Source organism: Meles meles, chromosome 18, assembly GCF_922984935.1.
Source record: "Meles meles chromosome 18, mMelMel3.1 paternal haplotype, whole genome shotgun sequence".
NCBI classification, from domain to species: domain Eukaryota; kingdom Metazoa; phylum Chordata; class Mammalia; order Carnivora; family Mustelidae; genus Meles; species Meles meles.
Genome location: NC_060083.1, coordinates 8975283 through 8998924, shown reverse-complemented (window position 1 = coordinate 8998924; position 23642 = coordinate 8975283). Strand labels below are relative to the sequence as shown.

Sequence of the window (23642 nt, the reverse complement as noted above, 5' to 3'; positions counted from 1 at the left end):
TCATGATCCCAGGGTCCTGGGATCGAGCCCCGCATCGGGCTTTCTCAGCAGGGAGCCTGCTTCCCCCTCTCTCTGCCTGCCTCTCTGCCTACTTGTGATCTGTCTGTCGAATAAATAAATAAAATCTTTAAAAAAAAAATTTCAAACGGAGAGACATTCTGCAAAACCACTCACCAGGACTCTCCAAATGCGTCAAGATGGTGAAAGGCAGAAAAAGGAGGAACCGAGGGACGGTCTCAGGTTGAAAAGCCTAAGAGTGACAAGTAAATTGATGTGAAATCCTGATTTAGAGGCTGAGGCAGAAAAGGGGAATTAGGAGGAAAGCTATTCCAATCAGAGCTGTGGATGATGTCATAGCATGGCATGAACACTAATTTCCTGGTTTCCCTAATCATGACGTGGCCACGTGAAATGTTCGCATTTGGAGGAACTGGGTGAAGGTTATACAGGAGATCTGAACAGTTTTGTGACTTTTCTGTAGGTCTGAAATTAGTCAAGATAAAAGGTTAAAAATGCCAGGTTTTCTTTCAGTTCTTTTATGCTGGTATTTGTTTACACTGTCACCTTTGATCTATTGGTAATAGTGGTGTAAGGTATCGATCCCTAATTTTCCCCAGATGGCTACTCAATTTTCTAATAACCTTTATTGACTAATTCCTCTTTTCCCCACTGTTGTTGTTGTTGTTGTTGTTTTTTAAAGATTTTATTTATTTATTTATTTGACAGACAGAGATCACAAGTAGGCAGAGAGGCAGGCAGAGAGAGAGGAGGAACCAGGCTCTCCGCAGAGCAGAGAGCCAGACACGGGGCTCAATTCCAGGACCCTGGGATCATGACCTGAGCCGAAGGCAGAGGCTCAACCCACTGAGCCACGCAGGCACCATTTTTTCTTAAGTCATTTAAATTTTGTGGGGTTTTTATTTTTTCAAAGATTTTATTTATTTGTCAGAGAGAGAGAGCAGAATAAGCAGGGGGAGTGGCAGAGGGAGTGGGAGAAGCGGGTCTCCCCAAGGAGCCTGATGGGGGCTGGATCCCAGGACTCCAGGATCATGACCTGAGCCAAAGCCAGATGCTTAACAGAGCCATCCAGTCTTTCCAAATCATCTATTTCATTTTTAAACTGCCAGAAATACATAAAATTCACCATCTTTGCCATTTTTAAGTGTATAATTCAATAGTAAGTACATTCATGCTGTTTTACAACCAATCCCTAGAATTATTTTCATCCTGCAAAGCTAAAAGACTTTACCCTGTCAAGAACTCCCTCTCCTTAACCCCTCAGCCCCTGGCAGCCACCATTTACGTTCCATCTCTACAACTCTGCTTACCTTTGGTACCTCATATGTGTAGACTCAAGCAGAATTTGTCTTCCGTGACTGGATTATCCTGGTTGATGACCTGCTAACTTCACAAAAATAATAAGTAAAATCTTAAAAAAGCAAAACAAAACAAAAAAGCCCCCCCACCACCAGTTCTCCAAAAATAGTATGCGTTTATGTATGTACATAAGTTTATTATAAATCTTACTGATTCAAAGGATGTGTAACACAGAACTTAACAAATAATAAAACATACAATATTCTTTTTTTTTTTAAAGATTTTATTTTATTTATTTGACAGGCAGAGATCACAAGTAGGCAGAGAAGCAGGGAGAGAGAGAGGAGGAAGCAGGCTCCCTGCGGAGCAGAGAGCCCGATGCGGGGCTCGATCCCAGGACCCTGAGATCATGACCTGAGCCGAAGGCAGCGGCTTAATCCACTGAGCCACCCAGGCGCCCCAAAACATACAATATTCTTGATTGTAAATTCCACTCTTGTATTCACGATTACATAGACCGAGTTGTGTCCCAGTTCCAAGGTATCTCCAGTATGAATGTTGGTCGATATTTTAATTCACATTTTTGAGCAAGACGAAAATGAAACCCTGGGGATGTATGAAGACTTCACTCGTTCCTCAACGACTTGACGAACTTCTTTGCTGAATCTGACAAAAGTTTGCAACTTCTGGGGGGAATTTCATTTTGTGGGCCATTCACAATGTAACAGTCAGGCGAGACATTTTTCAATTTAACCTGCATTATTAACATTTTCTCCATCACCTTCTTAAATCTAGACAACCAACAAAGCCCGATATGTAGTGTTCGCCAATTTCTGGGGTGTAAATACTCCTACCGGGGCCAAATTCAAAATGTCAACTTGACGTCTCTGTGAGTTGGGAAGAGAAACACAGGTACGGGCCCATCCTTATACAGCATGGCCACTATACAGACACAATACATGTAAATGAGCTCCAGAGCACATGACAGTAAAACGTGGAAAATTATCAGGAACCTGAAACTAATGGAACACTGTGTGTCAACTATACTCAGTAAAAATAAATAAAATTCCTACAAACTAAAAAAAAACACACAAAAAAAATCAGAAGTAATGAGTTTTGCATATATTACCTCTGGGATTCTTTTTTTTTTTTTTTTAACACCTCTGTTTTTAAATATAATTCATCTGTGGAGTTTACATGATTTCTGATAATAGCTGTGGCGCAACTAGCCCGCAGTGTTTCTGAAAAACAAAAAGTCCGCTTTCAGCAATCAGCGAACTCCATCCGTGGGTGCGGGCGACAGCCAGACTGCAGTGGGATGTGACCTTCCTGACAAGCCTGTAAGCACGACCTGCAATGTCCACCTTCCTTGCCTCCAGCACAGTCTACCCCCCGCCTCTGCTCCAGCCACACCGCCGGACCCCAGGAGCCACAGGATCTGTGATGGCTGAGGGTGAGCAGGGATCAAGTTCACCATGACTCCCGCAGAGCCTACCACCGTGCCTTTGCATGAAGTTAGGTGCTCAGTAAGTATCTAGCAAATAAACGCTCAAGATGAAAGGCTGCCAGAGAGGACAGGCGCGGAGGGAAAGGCTGGTTCCATGTGTGTGAGGCAACACCTTGGACGCCTTTGCTTATTTAGGATGGCCTGGGCTCCATCTTTAGGACAGAGAACCTTCCCGCACATAACACTGACCTGCGCGAGGAAACTGGACCTCGCGAACACTAGTCGTGGGACAGGACAGCTCTTCAGATTCTACTAGCGCGTCTGCACTAGGCCCAACCCTAAGATTCCAAACTCTCTCTGAGCACGTTCCGGCCGCCGGCGAGCTGTGCCCATCCTCCGGAGCCGGTGGTCCTCTCTGCTACGACAGGAACAGTGATTTACTATAAATCTGAGGACACCCACACCACTCCTCTACAGCCAGAGAAAATACCGCGTCCTGACACGCACCAGAGACAGCTGTCATTATCGGATAAACACTTCTGAAAAGGATCGGTAACGCGCAACCGAAGCAGCACTGCCACCAGAGACCACTGTCATTATCGGATAAACACTCCTGGAAAGGATCGGTAACGCGCAAGCAAAAGAGCACTGCCGACGCTGACGACCAAAATCTGTCCGTTTCCAATACGAAAAAGAAGAGATCGCCAGGCAGAATCAGACAGGAGCGGCCGGGGTGTTGCAAGTCCCGGCCACGCAGAGACGCTAATCACGCATCATGCGAGCTCCAATCATCATGTTCCGTTCTGCCCTCCCGAAGGAGGAACAGGTAAGGATTATCCTACCTGACGATAAAACAAGCTTTTTGCGCATTCCTTACTAAGGGCAAAGGAGGCCGCTTTCGTCTAGGGCGAGTAAATAACGCGCGGACCCCAGCAACCTGAAATTATCTAGGCTCTCCCATTTCTATTGCTACATGTATTTGCAGTTACTAAAGACATTCCCCCCACCCCCGACATTTGGCTGTAAAAAACCTGATTAATATAATAAAAAACGAATCCCTCCCAGAATGCTCCACTCAGGAGCTTAGCACCCTAATAGCAGACAGCACTTGTTATTTACATATCCCCGCCTACTTCCTTCCGCGAGGCGCTACCGTAATAACCAAAATAAAAGCGACACTTAGGATCTGACAGTCTGCAGGGCTGCAAAATAGTCCTGCGATTCCTTAGTAGTTTGGCCACCCCAATCCTCCCCTAAACTTTTTTTAAGTCTTGATCTCACTCTAAAATATATTTTATTACAAAGCACTGAATAAAACGCTGATCATCCCAGATTCGAGTGATAATTACCCTAACAGGAAAAATGACATCCTCCACCAAATGCAGTGTTACTGTGAAGGGCTGAAGATATCCTTTCTTCTTCCAGGAATGGTGAGTTGTCCCTTGCTCCTCCAACCTTCAATCCTATGCTCCCGTCATGAACGTATCAGAAAGGTTTCTTTTTCAGCCCAAAGACGCTGATGAACAATGCTATTTCGGTGACAGCGGGGAGGGCACTGCGGACAGAAAGGGGTGGGTTCAAGGATCCTTCCAAAAAAAAAAAAAAAAAAAATCCCCAAATCCCCAAACCAGAGACACCACCCCTAAAGGGTAGGAGAGGGCGGACTTCAAGAGACTACAGCAGGTTGAGTGGATCTGCTATATCCTCCCAGACCACGGAGAAAAGGCCTGCGTGGGGGAAACCTTCAGAATGAGTAAACCTTCCTCCCCCATCCCAAACATTGGCGGCCACCATACCTGCAGAAGACAAAAATGTACCAGTACGTGGTGCACTCCCAACGCTCGAATATGAAAAAGGACAGGGCCACGGACGCACTACAGTGAGCCCCAATGGCTTGGGAATGCACCAAAGTCAAGGAAAGCCTTTGGTTCAATAGGTGGTGATGAGCCACAGAAAGCCATTGCTGGGACCGGCGTCTGCACTCAGTGTTACCCCTTGCTCCCGCACCACACTGCAAAGGCCAGAGCCTGCAGCCCTGACTTCTGAGTTCCAGAACAGCCATTGAGTACAGACCAGGGCTGGGCCTGCACAGCTGGGATCCCAGGCTACCCCAACCCAGTGTCTAGGGGCTAACCTGGATCCTTCAGGTCCAGGAGTAGGCGCCCCATCTACCCCAGGCACACGAGAACACTCAGAGTGACATGACACACTACTGGAAATCACCAGGCAGGAGCCTGGTCTTCCCAGCTACAATTCAAGCATCAAGAGCCTTCCCCGGTCCATCTTGTTCATCTCTCTCTCTCTTATTCATTTATTTAGTTGTCTCTTCTGAGTTTCCACAGTGTCTCTTCCTATCTTTACACACTCCTATAGCCCAGAGCTGCTCACACTGGGTTACAGAACGTCTGAGCATCTGCCTCTTTCTCAAGGTGGAAAACTGTATTTTACTCCCATTTGGGATCTTCAGTGCCTGGTGCATGGAGGGAGCTTAACAAACGATTGAAGGTTGTATTAAATCTTCTAAGATAGAATCTAAGAAGATCTATGAACCGGAGAGGCTGTTTGCCCCGGCCAGAGCGCACGCCACGGCGCCAGAAAGGCCGAGTTAGGTGGCTGGAGGGAGTGCAGATGGAAATGGGCCGTGTGTAAAAGGATACAGATGAGGCTCTGGGTGCTGTTGAACATGGAAACTCCCGAGAAGAAACCCGCCAGCTCCACTGCAAAGAGGCCGAGGGTGACAGAGAGCGCTACCACCAGCCTGCAGAGAGGAAGGGGGCTGGCTCAGGCCTCCTGGACTTCTTCGAAGACCTCTCCACTCCCGCTACCGCTAAATTCTGACCACCCTGCCCGCCCCCCCCCCGCCCCGCCCCGAGCGCTCACTGAACGTCCTGCTTCTCGTACTCCTCCGGGGTGAACGTGAGAGGCAGGCAGGCCTGGATGTTGCTGTCCTGGGGAGCAGAGCAGAGCGGAAGAAAGTGAAAGAGGGGCGGGCTGCGGGGCAGCACCGGGGTCAGAGGGGGACGGGAAGACCCGCCCACGTAAGGTCCTGGGGAAGTGGCGCCGAGCGGCTGGGAGCACCCCAGAGTGGGAATGGAGTTGGGGGGCGGCAGGTAGCCGTGGGTCTTACCCGGGACCAGAACAAGGTGATGACGACCACCAGATGCGCCAGGAGCGTCAGGAAGCGAGAGGGCACGAGCCCCGAGATCCGGCCCATGGCCCCGCGGGGGCAGGGGTACCGACTGCAGCCGAGGCGGCGCTCCGCGGGCCTGAAAGCTCAGGAAGGGCCACTCCTCAAGTCTCGCCCGCCCGCACGCAAAAATTCGACCGCCGCCTCCTTCCCGCTCGCGCTGGCGCCTCCCAGTTGCCTTGGCAACCGCGTCCGCGGGCGCGGCGGCCAGATCCCGGGAAATCTCGCGAGAGCAGTCAGTTCAGCGGCCGCGGCCTTCCTCGGTGGAGCGAGTCGCGGGTGGCCGCGAGGGTCGCGGTGCGGCCTTCGGTCCCCGCCGCTTGGCCTGGGAGGGCCCGCGGCCCGGGGTGCTCTCTAGACACCACTGACCCCGTCGCGCCGGTCTTAGGGCGCCGCCGGGCCTAAGGCAGGGACACCCTCTCCCTCCTCCGTCTCCCCGTACTCCCCATCGCCCTGGGCCGCCGCAGGCACGGGAACGGAACGCGGAGACGTGGATGCCCCTGCCTTGTCCGCCGTCACTTACTAGATGGTCACGGAGTCCCTGATGTTCCGAGGACCCCGGACGGGAAACTTCCTTGATCCTCTGACCTCCCCCTCCCTTGGAACCCCCAGACGGCTTGGCCCAGTCTGGCGAGGGAATCCCGGAGAACCAAAGATGGCCAGCTCTGCACGTGGAAGCGAGGCGCGTCGGGGGAGGGAGCGGTGACCCGGCCAAGGGCACGAGCCCTGCCCCCCTGGGAGGCAAGGAGCCGGCGGTGGCGCAGAAGGTGCTCGAATTTCCTTATCTCTCCGAGGTGTGGGCACCTGACTTGGCCCAGCAGCAGACGGAGGACCTCTGACTGTCAACGCCCTCTCTGACCTTGGGCCCGCTGCTGAGATGCTGGCAGAACGGAAAGTTCTCGCCCTTGCTCTCTGCTCCCTGGTCAGGTCCCTGCGTGCCCGGGACCTCCCCGGCCCAAGTACCAGAACTTCTCTCTTCCACTCCACCCCGGGGCTCTTAGGCGGGTCTAAGCTAAACACGCATGCCCAGGGGCCATTTCTGATTCCTAAATCTGTTCAACAAATAATCATTGACCCACTAGCAAGTAAGGGGCTCCTGTCCCTGACAAGACAGAAGGCTCTACCTTCCTGGAGTTTATTTATTTTTTTTTTTTTTTAAAGATTTTATTTATTTATTTGACAGAGAGAGATACAAGTAGGCAGAGAGGCAGGCAGAGAGAGTGAGAGGGAAGCAGGCTCCCTGCCGAGCAGAGAGCCCGATGCGGGACTCGATCCCAGGACCCTGAGATCATGACCCGAGCCGAAGGCAGCGGCTTAAACCACTGAGCCACCCAGGCGCCCCCTTCCTGGAGTTTATATTCTTCGTCAAGGAGATCGAGGTGGGCCACAAACATACAAACGAATAAAAATCCGCAGGGTAAGAGGTACTAGAAATCTATTTTTTTAAAAAGGAGACGCAAGGAAAGGCCCTTCGAAAAATGAGTGATTGATTCTTCAACTTTGTTGTAGAAAATACCAAAATTGAGAGAAAACACATTTCTGTCTTTGAGGACCCCAATATAATAGATACATTTCCTTTTTCTAAACCAGTGGTAAAAAAATTCAGAACTCAAAAAGATAGGAGGTGTTTGCTCAAGATCGTGAAAGACAAAGACTGAAGAACTCTTCCAGATTTAGGGAGACTAAAGAGATGTGACACATTCGACTTGGAAATATGATGGATTTTTGGACCAGGTTTTAAAAAAAAGCCTCCAACACTATCTTTTGTTGCAAAGGACGTCAGTGGCACAATTGGGAAACTGGAATGAGGTCTCTAGTTTAGGCATCAGTAATATCCGTGTTAATTTCCTCATTTTTTATCATTCTACTGCCGTTATGGAAAAGACTGTCCTTGCTAGAAAATGCACACTATTGTAGGGGTAAAGGAGCATTATGTCTGCAATTTACTCTCAAATGGTTTAGAAAAATATGTATGTGTCTGTAGAGCCAGAAAGAGAGCCAATGATGGAGCGAACACGGTCTTGAAGGTACATGGGAATTCTCTGTATTTTATATATATGTTTTTTATTTTTTTAAAGATCTTATTTATTTGACAGAGGGAGAGAGAGATCACAAGTAGGCAGAGAGGCAGGCAGAGAGAGAGAGAGAGAGAAGCAGACTCCCCGCTGAGCAGAGATCCTGACGCAGGACTTGATCCGAGGACCCTGAGATCATGACCTGAGCCAAAGGCAGAGGCTTAACCCACTGAGCCACCCAGGTGCCCCTATATATGTTTTTTAAATTATTTATTTATTGGGGTGGGGGGCAGACAGGGAGAGAAAGAATCTCAGGCAGACTTCCTGGTGAGCACAAAGCCAGACAAGGGACTGGATCTCACAACCCAGACATCATGACCGGAGCTAAAACCAAGAGTCAGACGCTTATCCAACTAAGCCATCCAGGCACCCCTTATATTTATTAAAGTAAGCTCTTCACCCAAGCTGGGGCTTGAACTCACGACCCCAGATCAATAGTCCCCTGCTCTATGTACTGAGCCGGCCAAGTGCCCCTCTCTGTATTATTTTTGCAACTCTTCCATAAATCAGATTATTTAAAATAAAAAGTTTTAAGTGATAGCCCTTCCTAAGGTTTCCTTTTGGGTCTTCTATAATATTATCATTGAGACATTAAATTGCTTTATAAAAAGAAGGAATGACTTTCTGGGGTTGATGGTCCCTACATGTTAAACTCCTATACATTGAATCAATGCAGTGACATTTTCCTATAAAACCATCTCTTTAAAGGGCAGTGCAGTCTTAAATTTTATAATGGAGACAATGTGGTCACCAAAACCCACAAAATAAAAAACACAACATTTAGACTTTTCAGAGGAATTATCTATATAAAGAGAGATATTCAGCCAAGTCTCTGAATTTTTTTTTTTTTTTTTTTTTTTTTTACTCCAGAAATATTGGACGGAAATCATATGTTACCTGCATGGGCTTTCTGAGCTCTCAGGTGTGTCGGGAGGTTTTCTCTTTAACTGTTGAGCCGTTTAAAGTTCTGAAAATAGGGGCACCTGTGTGGCTCAGTGGATCAAGTCGCTGCCTTCGGCTAGGGTCACGATCTCAGGGTCCTGGGGCTCGGCTAGGGTCATGATCTTGGGGTCCTGGGATTGAGCCTGACATTGGGCTCTCTGCTCAGCAAGGAGCCTGCTTCCCCCTCTCTCTCTCTCTGCCTCCTTGTGATCTCTCTGTCAAGCGGATAAATAAAGTCTTAAAAAAATAAAAATAAGGGGTGCCTGGGTGGCTCAGCGGGTTAAAGCCTCTGCCTTTGGCTCGGGTCCTGGGATCGAGCCCCACGTCGGGCTCTCTGCTTAGCAGGGAGCCTGCTTCCTCCTCTCTCTCTCTCTGCCTGCCTCTCTGCCTACTTGTAATCTCTATCTGTCAAATAAATAAATCTTAAAAATAAATAAATAAATAAATAAAAATAAAGAAGTTCTGAAAATATTTTCAAACCTTCCCCCATCTCAGGAGGGACAAGCAAAGTACAGTGGCCCCAGCTGCTTCTCTCCTTGGAGGTGACCCTCATAAATATGAGACCCTCAAAACAAGCGACAGTGTTGATGTTCTAAACGCAGTTAGAGGCGGGCTCCACGTGAGCACAGCGTAGCAAGTGCAAAAATATTCTGAGTGCACAGATAAGACCCAAGGACTGAAGGGGTCCTCCCTCCGCCTCTAACTCACAGGACTTTTTCTCCTGGGAACGGGAAGCCCAGGCCACTGTCATTACCAACCTCCCCCAGTGACAGTTGTCAAGTCTGACGTTTCACAGACGAAGGAAACACTTTCAACCACTGCAAGTGAGCAAAACCCAGGACCTGTTTTTGCAAGATCTTCCAAAGTCGCGGAACAAAAAGAATGAAGAGGAGTCAGCCAGCCACGGGGAAAAGATTGGGGAAAGAACTTTCCAGACAGAGGCACAGCGAGGGCAAAGGTCCTTCAGGTGGGAACGAGGCCAGAACAGGCCAGTAGAACGGAAGTAAGCTGGTATATCTTGAGGCTAGCAATGGGAGGGGAAGAAGAGATTAAGGTGGGGTGGGGTGGGGTGGGGTGGGCAGACTCAGTGCTAGGCTTGCAGCCAGGGAGAAGGACCTGGTCAGGTCTGTGTTCTAGAAGAGGACTTTGGTTGCCATGTGGAGAACAGATTTTGAGATGTTGGGGAGCAGGCGTGGGAAGAGGCTGCTGTAGTGATCCCAGGACGGACAGAATGAGATTGGGCCAGAGTGGAATCAAGAAAGTGGAACAAAGTGTAAGGAATCAAGAGATCATTAAAAGATAAGGAGGTCCAAACAGGGGGCTAAGAGTGGGTGATGAAAAAGGAAGGGGTCAAGGATGATAGAATTTGGGGCTCCCGCAGCTGCAAGTGTGGGGCATTCTGCTTATAATAGGCTTCCCGTCTAGGGAAACTACTAGATACTAAGAAGTGGGGAGTCACATTTCACATTATGAATTAATAAACAGTGAGCAGGCATTTAGGTCTGTCCTGCCACTCTCCATGATGACCTTGGTTCGCAGAAGCCTGCCCCACAGAGGTCACACAAATTTGAGTGTTAGAGCCACCCTGTGGCCACAGGAGGTACTGCTGGGGACCTGGTGCGTCCTTCCCTTCGCGGGGTCCACTGACTCCAGCCAGGGCTGGACCCCCGCTGTCCAGCCCTGATGGACATCTGCTCTGGGCAGAAGAGAGCTCAGGGGAAAAAATTCGAACATATGTAAAAATAAAGCAAACAGAAGGGTGAATCCCTTTGAAGCCTGCCATTCTGCTCCATCAGTTACCAACACACCAACCTTGTTCAGCCCAGCGCCCTCCCAGCCGCACTACTTATTGCCAAGCAAAACCCAGACATCACCAGATAGCTTAGGTTGCCCAACATCCATCATATAGACACATGACGAAGTCCACACCTTGCACTTGGTTGATGGGTCTCTTAAATCTTTTTTTTTTTTTTTTTTTTTTTTTTTAATCTTCGGTTCTTCCTCTTTGTTCTCCTTCCTTGCAATTTCTCTGATGAAGACACTGGGCCGTTGGGACAGAGACATCTGGTCCTGTCATTTCACATGTTCCTCTGAGTCCTGTGTTCCCTGTAGACTGGTTGCTAGATCTAGTGTTTGACGAGCTCACATTCAGTTTTCCAGTAAACAGACATCGCGGGAGTTGGCTTGTATTTCCCATCCTGTCCCATCAGGAGGCTCGTCCTGGCCGCTTGTCTCTTTTTTCCGGTGTTAATCTGAGCTATGGAGTCAGGCATAGTCAGACCGAGGCAAGCATTACAAAGTTCCCATTAGGTTTCCATGCACGGGTTTCACTGATCGCTGCTGCCTAGCCTCATTCTTGCAGGAAGAGTTGCCAAACAGGGGTGTCTTAATCGCATCGTTCCTTTCTGCACTTGTCACCTGTTATTCTTCCGTAAATAAATAAGAATGTGCCTTCGTCAACTTGTTGTTTACCTTGAGATACAGGTTACCCAGGAAAAGCTGGTTTTGGTTTTTGTTTTGAGAGCGGCCAAACATCCAAATTCTTACTCCAGTTTACAAATGTTAGTATCCAACTAAACGGTGGGAAAAAAAATGAAAAGGGAGAAAAATACCCCTGATGACAAGAGCACATGCAGCATACAACGGCCCCAGGCCACCAGCTTTCAGCCTCCGGACCAGCACTGTCCGATAGAACTTTCCGTGATGGAAATACTTCACACTGTCTCTGTCTCACGTGGTAGCCAGCCAGCTCCATGGGGCTGCTGAATGCTTGGAACGGGGTGAGCGGGACTAAGGAACTGGATGTTTAAATTTCAGCTTCATTTGACAAGCCCTCTATTGAATAGCCCCCCTAGTGACTAACCATATTGAGTAAAGCAGCTCTGGACGGAATAATAATCTATTTAATAATCTATTGGTTTCTAAAACTTGGAAACTGGTGGGATAAATGGAGATTTAAACATCCAAGAATACTGAGTGAGGACCCTGGACTGATAATTCCTCACGCCTGCTACAGAATTCTGAGCCTAGAGGTCAAGTCCACTTTCCCTGGTACCCCACTGACCCAACTTCCCTTTCTTTCTTTCATTTTTTTTTTTATTTGTCAGAGAGAGAGAGAGAGAGGGATCACAGGCAGACAGAGTGGCAGGCAGAGTCAGAGGGAGAAGCAGGCTCCCCGCCGAGCAAGGAGCCCAATGTGGGACTCAATCCCAGGACGCTGGGATCATGACCCAAGCCGAAGGCAGCTGCCCAACCAACTGAGCCACCTAGGCGTCTTTCTTTCTTTCTTTCTCTCTTTCTAAGACTTTACTTATTTGACAGACAAAGACCACAAGCACGCAGAGAGGCAGGCAGAGAGAGAGGAGAGAGCAGGCTCCCCACTGAGCAGAGATCCCGATGTGGGACTCGATCCCAGGACCCTGAGATCATGACCTGAGCCAAAGGCAGAAACTTAACCTACTGAGCCACCCAGGCGCCCCCCAACTTCCCTTTCTAGCAAAAGCTTCCACCCTTTCCCATGCTCTCGGCTTCTCAGACATGTCTCCTTCCTCTATAAAGTAGGCTAGTGCTTTTGCTAATGCTGTCCCTCCTTAATTTCACAAATGCTTCTGGAATACGCAGTATACCCCAGGAATTGTATGGGGTGCTAGGAATACATATTTCCTTCTCCCGAGTAACTTAGAGTGTGGTGAGGGAAACAAATAAAAGTAGTATTTTAAGTATTGTCCTGGAGGAGACACAGAGCAAGCCTCCTCCCCGGGAAGAGGGGGAGAAGTAAGGAAGAGGGACCTTTTAAATGGAGTCCTGAAGGGTGTGTTAAGGGTCATCCAGATAAAGAAGGATAGTGGCACAGAGACAATGGGGACTAAAGTGAGTTTAAGGAACTATACGTGAGTCACGGTGGCTGTCACCTGGGAGGTGAGGAAGCGGTGGCTGAAGTGAATCCGGCAAGGACCAGATATTAATAACAAACGTAATAGCTGATTAAGACCAGTCAGGTTCTGAGCACTTCGTCTCAGGAAATATACTGCTACTGATCCATTTGCCGTAGGGGACACGGAGACACAAGGAGGTTCAACAAGGAGCTCAAATCACATGACTAGTAAGCAGCAAAGCCTATATGTGAATACTGGCAACCTGCTTCCACGGCCCACTTAAGAAGTGCGTGACCTTAGGGACCCAGCCAGTAAGTTAGGACCTAATCTCGATGGGGATGGGGCACTGATTTTAAGCCAGTGTGATGGGAATGAGCTGGCATTTTAAAAAGAGGACCTTCTTTGGAGGTGGAGACTTCGGAGGGGAGTCTAGTACAATAATCCAGCAAGGGAGGATGGTGAATGAGAGTCAGCAGGAGAATTATGAAGGGAGATGGAATGGACAAGATTTGGGGACTGAGAATGGGGTGTGTGTGGGGGGTGGGGAGTCAAGAGGAGACTCTCAGCCTTAGCTTAGGCCCTGGGTGGGAGTGCGGAAGGAGTGCGAAGGAAGGATGACAGGGGCACGTGAAGGTGTCCAGCAGGTGCTGGGCGGCTGAATCCAGAGGTGGGAGCAGGCTTCAGGAGCCCTGGGCACACGGATGGCTGAGTCCCGGGAGGGTGGTGCAAAGCTCTGCGGTTAAAGGACAGAGAAAGATACTGGGGAGCACGGATCCGGTGGAACAGGGGAAAGCCAGCATATCAATGTCCTGACAACCCCGGGAGAAGAAGGCTCTTAAAGATGTTGTCCTGACTCAGTGAAAGCCAGGGGACGTCGGGGGTCGGGGTGGGGGGCTGTGACATCTCTGCAGACTCCGGGGACTTCGGGAGCACCACTGTACCAAACGCGACTCTGACCTGGAAGGGAAGGCGTGAGACACAGCGGGACCTCTGCCGCCGTTCTGGCCTGTTGAACGCCTCGAGAGGCAACTGGGGGTCTCTGCTAGCTGCCGGTACCCCTCTCCAGAAGCTGCCGGCTCATGACGGAGTCCGCCGTGATGAAATCAGGACAGTGGCCGCCTGATTTCAGGCGAGGCGGGGGAGGTGAGGAAAGGAACTATACCTTGAATGGGTTGTGGGTTGCATTTGTTAATTACCAAAACACACACTTCCAGTCTGTGTATGTCCCTGCCTGTAAATTATTCCCCAGAACCGTAAGGAGCGACGAAACGACCGAAGCCGGGGCTCTACCGTGGACTTTGAAACCAGGGTCTCCGAGCCAGGGCCGGGGGCCGGGGCCGGAGCGGGCAGGGGGCAGGCCCAGTGGGCGCCGGGAACGCGCGGCCGGGAGGAGCTGGTCTCGCGCCCCGCAGGCGCCCGGGGCGTGGGCAGCGCCCCCACGCTCCGCCGGGCTGCGTCCGTCCGTGCCACCCTCCTTGCGCAGGGGCAGCTCGGGGCCCGGGTCTCGTGGGCAGGACTCTGGGGGCGGGTGCCCAGCAGGTCGCACGAGGCGGGCGGGACTGCGCACCCACCCGCCGCGGGAGCTTAGGGGTTCGGGAGGGCCCTCGGCTCTCAGCCTCGATCGCCGGGACCCCGGCTGGCCGCCAAGTGGCCATGGGGAGACCTGTCCACCCCTTTGGCCGGCCGACCTCGTGGCGCAACGGTAGCGCGTCTGACTCCAGATCAGAAGGTTGCGTGTTCAAATCACGTCGGGGTCAGTTTTTCTGGTTTTGTTTTCCACCGAGGCTTCCGTCTTTTATTTACTCCCCTCCCCGGAGTGTCCACCTACCCGCGAGCGCCCGCGCCCGGGTCGGAGCAGCACCTCGCAGGGTCCGGGAGGGGAGCTCCCCCCGCGCCCCGTCCCAAGCCGCCCCGTCGGGGGAGCCCAGATCCCGAGGGCTGGTGGGCGCGGATCCCGGGTCCCGCAAGCGCGGGCCGGGGGCGAGGCTCCGGAGGACCGTCGCGCGGCGGGTCGCTCGGCCCCGAGGGGACAGCGTGGAGAGCGCGCGGGCGAGAAGGTCGCTCGGCGGGCGGTAGCCTGCGAGGCGCGTCGGCTGCGCCCGGCGGGTCCCGGGACGCGCGCGCCCTCCGCCACGTGGGCGGGTCCCGCGGGCGGGAGGACGAGTTCAGGCCCCAGAGAGAAGAGCGGAAGCAATTTCTCGGCGGACGAGGTGGCCGAGTGGTTAAGGCGATGGACTGCTAATCCATTGTGCTCTGCACGCGTGGGTTCGAATCCCATCCTCGTCGGCGTGCGGTTGCGGCCGCCAGAGTTCAGTTTTGACGTCTCGTAGCAAGGATCTCTCGTCACCGCCCACCTGCCCCGACTAGGTTCCCGCGTCACCCCAGTGCTTCGCGGTCGCCCCCGACCGTGGTTTTCGTCCCCTCTACTCCGTTTTCCAGGACGACCAAAGCCGGGTTACAAGGGGCACGTAGGCGTCCGCGCTCCTGCGGGAGAGCTGACCCGGCCAAGAAAAGAAGGCGGCGGGCCCCGGACGGTGGGCGCCGTGGCTTAGCTGGTTAAAGCGCCTGTCTAGTAAACAGGAGATCCTGGGTTCGAATCCCAGTGGTGCCTCCGCGCTGTACTGCTTTTGTGAAGAACCTCCGGGCGTCCACAGATCCATCGGCGTCTCTCCTGGAATCCCCCGGGGGCCTCCGGGTGGCGCTGTCCGTTTCTGGCGTTTGCGGTCGCTCCTGGACGCCACGTGCTTGTTGCCAGGCGCGGGATCGGTATTTGCGTCCGAGCCTCAGTGACTTCTGCGCTTGCCCGGGTGCCGCTTTGCTGCTACTTCCCGAGATGCCTGGTGATTCCGCCTGTATGTCGTTTTCACGTCCCTCAGGATGGTCCTGCCCATTTCTAATTCTTTGAGGATAGAACCCATATTATAAATTTATATACCTTCAGACTCCAACAATCGCACCAGCCGGCCGGTTAGCTCAGTTGGTTAGAGCGTGGTGCTAATAACGCCAAGGTCGCGGGTTCGATCCCCGTACGGGCCAGGAGCTGCTTTCTTTTCTTCTTTTTAAACTGTGAGACGCTGCAATTTCTTGTTACTTGGGAGGGTTTGTGAAGCAACATTTCCAATTCTAGAACTTTTCACACCCAAAATAGAAATATGTTGAAACTCAGCCCAGGACGGTACTGACTTGAGGGGGGAGGAGGAAGGTTTAATAAAACTGGAGTTCCTTCTGTGATCTCTATAACGCTCCCGGCCATAATGTGGGGCTCCTGGAACTTAACTATGTGAACTCTGGGCAGGAAGTTTGGAGAAGTTGGAACGAATATGACACTGATCGGGGAAGTGTGGGAAAGTGTCAGGAATGGAGGTAACAAGCGTTCGCAGTCTTCCTCCTGAGTCAGGATGTCCAAATCACCCAGCCCCTGCCAGGCCCCTTCAAGATCTGAGAAGACAGCGCCTTCCCTTTCGGTACCGGAACACGCTGCTTGTTTTACTGGATCCCTGAGCCCGTATATGTGTGTCTCACGTGCCCCACCTCCCCTGGCCGCCCCCTACCCCCACCCCCATCGCAGTGCTGCCTGAGAGCAGGAACCATATACCCTTGCCCATGGAGCCTGGGACTCTCCCCCCGCACCCAGCATCCGCCAACAGAGCTTCACGAAAACGTCCGACCCTCATTCCCGCTCCTTCAGAGCACCAATCCCTGGAACCCCACACAGACACACTTCAGCCTTAGCAGCAGCACTTTAATTCCACAAAAACTCAGAAAGCCAAAACTGATTAGAACACTCCACAACAGGTGGGCTTCAAAACCAGCAACAATTCCGCCTGAACCCTGAGAGCAGTGAGACCCCTCCCACCTAACCCCCCTCTACCATGCAACGCATTCCTTCTAGTTCCACCCCGGGTCTGGCTGCGGAAGGGGGATGGTAGGGGGCCAGAGGGCAGAAGCAGGTGGGCATCCTTGTCTGCATGGCGTGTGGCCAAGGACCACTCAAGCTCCCACAGCCCCTGGCACCTGAGATGTGGCCACTGGAGTCAGGGTGGCCACAGTGGGGGCTGAGGCCTCCTCTGTTCTCTGTTCTTAACCACATATGACAGTCCTGTCTCCCAAGCTGAGACCTAAAGCCCTGGGTTCCCAGAGATGGTGCTCTAGCTGGAGAAGAGAGCTGAGAACAAGGTCGCTACAGATGGCCAACTTAACAGCAGAGCATCATCCCCTCCCACCAGGAGAGACTTTAGAACTTGCCCCATATACACCTGAATAAGGCCCAGCGAGTGGTGGCAGGCCCCGCTAAATGCGTCTGGAAGAGCCTCCAATACATAGGCCTCCCCTCAGCGGGCAGTTCCCACCAGGGCTCCTTGAAGAGTCCTTAGGATCCTGCTGGGCCCTGGCTTGGCCAGCCTCTCCTGCACTCCGGGTCACTTGCACAGGGCCTCCAACACCTCCAGGGTGCGTCGGATATCCCGTACTTGGCGCGCCAGCCCCTGCACTGGCTGCAGAGCCCGCTCCAGCTCTTCACAGCGCGCCAGCAGGGTGTACATGCCCTTGATGCTCATGTCCACCGCTTCGCCCAGGGAGTCCACGGCATCGCGGTAGGTCTGGATGCAGCCCACGCTCAGCGCGGTCAGCTCCTGCACCGCGCCACCCAGCCCGCGCAGCAGACGGTCCACCCTGCCGCCTAGCTCCCGACTCAGCCGCTCCAGGTCCCGCAGCACGTCGGGGTCGATCGGGGGAATGGCCGGAGTGGGCGCGGGCGCTGCACAGGGCCGCGCCGGGGCGGGAGGCGGGGGTTGAGGGGCGGCGCTCAGACGAATCTTGAGTTGCAGGTTGTTGGCCACGAAGTGGGTGAGGTCGCCATGGCGGCTCACGGTGCCCTCGAGCTCCAGGGGGCTGGAGATGGTGGCGCGGCGCCCACCGCCCGCGCCAGGCTCGGTACCCCCCGAGGACCCCGCGCCGCCGCACGCCCCGCTCAGACCGTCCAGGCTGCGGCTGTCCTGAAGGCGGCTGGAGAACGAGCGTCCAGCCCTGCCGGCCGCCGCCGCCTCCTCGTCGTCGTCTTCCTCCCGCGGCTCAGCCTCCACCCCGCGGCCTCCCGGGCTCCCTCGACGGCAGCCCCTCTCCGACGCAGGCTCGTCCTCCCGCGGCTCAGGGTCCTGGCGCCCGGAGGAACCATGCGGCTCCGGCTCGGGACCCGGCGCCCCCCGGCGGCTCCCTGGCGCGGACGGCGTCCCTCCGCGGCCCGGCTCGTCGTCCCGAGCCTCCCGCTCGGCCCGGTGGACGGCGCCGAGGCTCGAAGTCTTCGGGGACGCCGCGGGGTGGCGGCTCGCGCCCCCAACGCTCTCGGCCTCTTCCTGCCCGCACCCCGGGAGGCCCGAGGGCGGCGCGGAGGGCGCTCGGCCCGGCCCGCCGCCGAAGATCGCGGCTTGCTGCTCCCCCAGAACCAGAAGGTCCGCTTCGGGCCCAGGCCGCCCCCGGGACGACTCCATGCCGCAGTTGGGGGTAAGCAGCCGAGGAACTGATTCGCCCCGGCTCGGGCGGCGTCGGCGGCGCCTTTAAGGGGCGTTGGTAGAGGCGCGCGATTGGCAGCCGGCTGACAATGGTCAGGACAGGAAGAACACTCTGATTGGTCGTGGTGACCAGGAAGTCCCGGAAGAAGAGCTGTTATTGAGCAGCCGAACCCACGTGAGAGCCGGCGGGGCGGGGCGGAGGAGGTGACAGCTGCCCTCGTCGCTCCACCCTCTCAGGAGGAGGCGGGGCAAGTCCTAAAGATCAGGGTCCTGAAATACCCGAGTCCTCCGGGGCCGGGCACAGACTCGTCCCACCCACGGTTGTCACGCCCACGGTTGTTGCTTAGCAAACACACCCAGTGCGCCCCGCAGATGCGGGTCCTAGAGAGTTTGTGGGGACGCCTGGACCGTGGAGACGGAACCGCACTTCGTCCGTGCGGAGGGATGCGGCCGGACCCGCAGCAGAGCACCAGCCGCGAGGTCCACCGCCCTCGGCCTGCCGACCCGCAGGACTGCCTGGAGCGGCTCGGGATAGACACCCGAGCAGGCTGGAGGGCTTTCCTCTGCCTCCGCTGCTCTGTCCTCTGTCTCCGGCGCCCTCCACGTTGGGGCCTCTCTCCGCTCGGAGGGTGCGGTGTGGTTTTGCCACGAGGTATATGCCATTCGGATCCCGTCCCTTCCCCCTCCCTTCGCTGGTCCGGCTGGAGACGCAACGCTGGCCCCTCACTGTTCTCTGCCTCCGGGATTTACACTTGCTCTTCTTCTTCTTCTTCTTTTTTTTTTTTTTTTTTTTTTTTTTTGAGGCCGAGTCTGCCAAGGAAGATTTCAGCTTCGGTTTCTAATTCAAATACCACCGTTTCAGTGAGGCCTCCCCTGACAACCTGTTTAAAATCGCAGCCACTTTTCCCAGCAACTCCCGATTTCCCTTCCCTTCCTTAAGCTCTGTGAGGATAAGGGTTGTTGTTTTGTTTGTTTGTCTTGTGGATTTTTTGTTTTTTGGGTTTTGTTTTTTTTGTCTGTTTTTTTTTAAGATTTTATTTATTTGATATATAGAGAGAGATCACAAGTAGATAGAGAGGCAAGTAGAGAGAGAGGGGGAAGCAGGCTCCCCGCTGAGCAGAGAGCTCGATGTGGGGCTCGATCCCAGGACCCTGAGATCATGACCTGAGCTGAAGGCAGAGGTTTAACCCACTGAGCCACCCAGGCGCCCCTTTTTGTCTGTTTTGATCCCTGTCCGCAGTGCTTAGGGTCCCCAGCATATGGTAGGCACTCCCTAAATGTGTATTAACTAAATGACCACAATCCGTTGATTTCCTCCTTGTGACTTGAACACATTCGAGACGTGTTTCTGTCTGGTGCACCCAGAGTCCTGACTACTAAACCAGGAGGCCAGTGGACTCCTCTAAGCTTCTCCCGGATCGGATCTCTGGGACTGACAAGCCCCACCGCCCCCACCTTGTCTTTCCTTTACCCCTCAGCAGCCAGTCGCTCTTCGTTCAGCAAGAGATAGAAAACATAAGTTGAACCAACAACTTAAAACGAGGGGACTGCGTCGTGTCATGCGATAATGGTCTCAAGACAAGAGTGTGCTCAGAGAAGCTTGGGTCCAATGCCCTAGGGCTGTCACAAAGGACCTGGTTTCTGTCTGGGGGGGCCACTCTATCCCAAGTGCGCTTCTTCATGGTGGCAAAATGGCTGCTGTTTGTCATTCTCTGGGGGTTGCATTAGTCTCCTTGGACTGCTATAACAAAACACCATAAACACAGGAGACATTTATGTCTCAACACTTCTGGAGTCTGGGAAGCCCAGGATGACAGTTGACTTGGTTCCTGGTGAGACTCCTCTTCCTGTCTTCTCCTTGTGTCCTCACACTGTGGAGACGAAGCAAGCCCTCAGCCTTTTAGAAGGGACTAATCCTACCTTAAGGATTTCAGCCTCCTGACCTCACGGAAACCTGATTACCTCCAAAGGCCCCACCTCCAAATACATCACAATGGGGGCTAATATGTCAGGGTTTGACTTTGGAGGATCAAGAACCTTCAGTCCTTAAGGGTGTCTCTCATCATCCTTTTTTTTTTTTTTTTTTTAATCTCCAGAGATCGGACTCTGTGTTTAAGGACACTCCCACCTTATCAGGCAGAGCCCACTTCCCACTCGGGAAGGTGAAATACCAAGCAGCCCCTCTTCCAGCTTCCCTGGCCCCTGGCTCTCGCTGTACCCTGGATCACTTCTGCAGTGGAATTTTCCCTCGCTGGGCAGCCTGGACCTTCTAGAGATTCCTGGTGCTCCTCCAGAGTCCGTGAGTCACCCAGGATGCTCATAATAACGTCCACTCATGCTTAAGTGAGCCCAAATTATTCTGTTTCATGCAACCAGGACCCCTGAATGATACGCTCCCTCGTCTTCCAGAAGGGGGAAAGGAATAGCTTCCATTAGACCTCACAGAAGAACGAAGATGCATCTTTCCCCAAAGCCCCAGTTAATTTCCCTTTACATCTTATTGGCCTAAACTGGTTCACACGCACAATTTAGTCACATTGGGTAATATCATGTCTGATTGACTTAGGACTGAGTATCAGGAACACCGGGGGGGCTTAGTCAGTGAAGCATCTTCAGGTCATGATCTCAAGGTCCTGCCATCGCCCCGCATCCATAAGGGCATGTGGGGAGTCTGTGTCTCCCTCTGCCTCTGCCTCTGCCCCTGCCCCTCCCCCTGCTCATGCTTGCTTGTTCTCTTTCTCTCTCTCAAATAAATACATAAGTAAATAGTTTTTAAAAAGGACTGTGTATCCGGAAGCAGACACTCTGGCAAGATGACAAGAATCAACTTATTAGGTTAAAACAATTATGGTCCTCCTGGAGCCAGGGGTGGGTCAGCCCCCCCCCCCCCAGACCCCGGTAGCTGCAACACAGTGGGGGAGGGGCACGGGGTTGTCCTATGTTAGGGGTCAGCCAAGTATGGCCCGTGGGCCAGATCCAGCTCCCTACCCCTTTTTTATGGCTTGTGAGCTGAGAATGGTTTTTACAGGTTGAAATGGTTGAAAGGATATGAAATTTCATATAATTATAAAAAATTCAGATTTCAGTATCCATAAGTTTTACTGGAATACGGTTTATGTTCATGCATCTAAACTGTCTCTGGTTGTTTTTGGCAGAAACTTCATAATTTACCCCCTGGATAGTTTGCTATGTCTTGCACTTTGGGCTGCTGGAAGTGGGAGCCCAGCCCAGGAAGGGCTGCTTACTCCCGTTTGCCTATCCCTGTCAGTGGCGGCCGGTCACTGGGGTTGTCTGATGCATGACTCATGTTTCCATGCATATGCACGCTCTGTTCATGAGGCTTTGGAATACTCTTTTTAGAACTTTAGAAGCAGATTTGGGTCAAGGAGAGTCATATTACCCAATAGTAGGGAAATAGAGATGACTTTTGCTGCAATCAGGGACAAATGTCTTTTTATATTTATTTATTTAGACACATTTATTTTATTTTATTTTATTTTAGAGAGAGAGAGTGCGAGCAGGGGGCTGGGGAGGAGGGGTAGAGGGAGAAAGAGAGAACCTCAAACAGTCATGCCCAGCACAGAACCTATCCTGGGCCTCGATCTCCCGAACCTGAGATCATGATCTGAGCTGAAATCAGGAGTCAGTTGCCAGGTCAGTCAGCCAGCCAGGTGTGCCTGGACAGATGTGTTATGAAAGGCCCATGTTTTCCCCCGCTACTCCCTGAACACACCTATTTTTTTGTTGCAAACTACGCAATGCCTGTATATGGAAATTTGATATATGAAGAAAAGGGTGGCATTTGGGATCAATTTATATAAATGGTGCAAGTATAAGAGACGAGCGATTTGGACCAAAACAAAAATTTTAAAAAAACCAAAAACAAAAAACCGCAATGACTTCATCCCTTACATTAAAAGAATAATTTTGATCACATTAAAAAAAAATTGTTTAATTTATTCCGGAGAAAGAGTGAGAGACGGGGAGAAGGAGAAGCAGGCTCCCCACTGAACAGGGAGCCCAACACAGGGCTCAATCCCAGGACCCTGGGATCAAGACTTGAGCGGAAGGCAGAGGCCTAACTGGCTGAGCCACCTAGATGCCTGAGAGTAGACTTTTTTTTTTTAAAGATTCAGCATTTTAGGGTTCTTTTTTTTTTTTAAAAAAGATTTTTATTTATTTGACAGAGAGAGATCACAAGTAGATAGAGAGGCAGGCAGAGAGAGAGGGAAGCAGGTTCCCTGCGGAGCAGAGAGCCCCATGCGGGACTCAATCCCAGGACCCCGAGATTATGACCTGAGCCAAAGGCAGCGGCTTAACCCACTGAGCCATCCAGGCGCCCCGAGAGTAGACTTTTTAATGCTATTTATACCATGCACATTACTGCACTTGAGAACAGACCATGTTAGAAAAAAGATAGGATTATTTCCATCTTCAAGGGTTCATAAAGATTAAGCCACTTGGCCAAGGATGCATGGCTAATGAACAGTGGAGAAGACTAGAACTCAGGGGTGCCAGCCAGAAGCTAAAGCTCGATCCTCTGCAGAGCTCCCCGCAACCCCCAATTAGACCACAATGAGGGGAGCAGACCACCTCTCTTGTCTTGCCAGTGCCCACAACACTGGCCCAGAAATCAGGAAAGTCTTTCGGGAGGATGTGGGGTGGAATGTAGGGTTTCTGTGGGATATGGAATAATGTCATACCATCACATTATTTAACTAAGGGGGCGACTCTTTCTTTTTTAAATTTATTTATTTGACAGAGAGAGAGATCACAAGTAGGCAGAGAGAAGGCGGGGTGAAGCAGGCTCCCCACCGAGCAGAGAGCCCAATGCGGGACTGATCCCAGGACCCTGAGATCATGACCTGAGCGGAAGGCAGAGGTTTAACCCACTGAGCCACCCAGGCGTGCCAAGGGGGTGGCTCTTGGTAGAATACGTGGAATTTTCATGAGCAAGGAGATAATGCCTCTCAGAAACGTCTCCGAGGGGTCAAGCACAGGTCACCAACCAAAGGTCATAACGCAGAATCCCTGATTTTTCCCATGACTCAAAGGAGGCTGCAGGTGCCATTCTAGACAGAGGGAAGAGCAAGTGCAAAGGCCCAGAGGTAGAAATGAATTTGGCAGTGTTCAAGGAACAGCAAGGAGTTCATGCTTTAGTGATGGAAGGGGTTAGAGCAGCGGAGCTCCAGGTAGGGAGGGGCAGAATCTCTAGACTCAGACAGACGCCTCGGTCTCAACCTTGGCCGATTACGTTGGAACTTTAGTCTGAGAGTTCTATTTTCTTAGTGA

General features: G+C 52.3%; 2 protein-coding genes and 5 non-coding genes across 12 annotated transcripts; 4 read left to right on the top strand and 3 right to left on the bottom strand.

Annotated features, from left to right (window-relative positions):
• Positions 1-1885: 1885 nt before the first annotated feature.
• On the bottom strand, positions 1886-6886 carry TMEM107 (transmembrane protein 107). Of its 6 annotated transcripts, none has more exons than XR_006816018.1 (6): positions 5892-6878; positions 5645-5712; positions 5422-5522; positions 4561-4657; positions 3272-4319; positions 1886-3182 (listed from the first exon to the last, which is right to left on the bottom strand). XR_006816018.1 is itself a non-coding variant. In XM_045986556.1 (5 exons), the coding sequence occupies exons 1-5, from the start codon at positions 5976-5978 to the stop codon at positions 4250-4252; spliced, it is 423 nt and encodes a 140-aa protein (XP_045842512.1). In that variant the 5' UTR covers positions 5979-6878; the 3' UTR covers positions 1886-4249. The 6 variants fall into 6 exon arrangements, 2 of the variants coding, with proteins under 2 accessions (XP_045842512.1, XP_045842513.1); XR_006816019.1 differs by having other exon boundaries at positions 1886-3179; XR_006816020.1 differs by having other exon boundaries at positions 4114-4319.
• On the bottom strand, positions 3478-3613 carry LOC123930347. Its single transcript, XR_006816063.1, has one exon. It is a non-coding gene; the product is annotated as a U8 small nucleolar RNA (small nucleolar RNA).
• A 7642-nt stretch (positions 6887-14528) lies between the features above and the next one.
• On the top strand, positions 14529-14600 carry TRNAW-CCA. The gene has a single exon. It is a non-coding gene; the product is annotated as a tRNA-Trp (tRNA).
• A 447-nt stretch (positions 14601-15047) lies between these two features.
• Positions 15048-15129, top strand: TRNAS-GCU. The gene has a single exon. It is a non-coding gene; the product is annotated as a tRNA-Ser (tRNA).
• A 251-nt stretch (positions 15130-15380) lies between these two features.
• On the top strand, positions 15381-15454 carry TRNAT-AGU. The gene has a single exon. It is a non-coding gene; the product is annotated as a tRNA-Thr (tRNA).
• A 351-nt stretch (positions 15455-15805) lies between these two features.
• TRNAI-AAU lies at positions 15806-15879 on the top strand. Its single transcript has one exon. It is a non-coding gene; the product is annotated as a tRNA-Ile (tRNA).
• A 685-nt stretch (positions 15880-16564) lies between these two features.
• BORCS6 (BLOC-1 related complex subunit 6) lies at positions 16565-18382 on the bottom strand. Its single transcript, XM_045983888.1, has one exon. The coding sequence runs from the start codon at positions 18327-18329 to the stop codon at positions 17262-17264; it is 1068 nt and encodes a 355-aa protein (XP_045839844.1). The 5' UTR covers positions 18330-18382; the 3' UTR covers positions 16565-17261.
• Positions 18383-23642: the final 5260 nt, after the last annotated feature.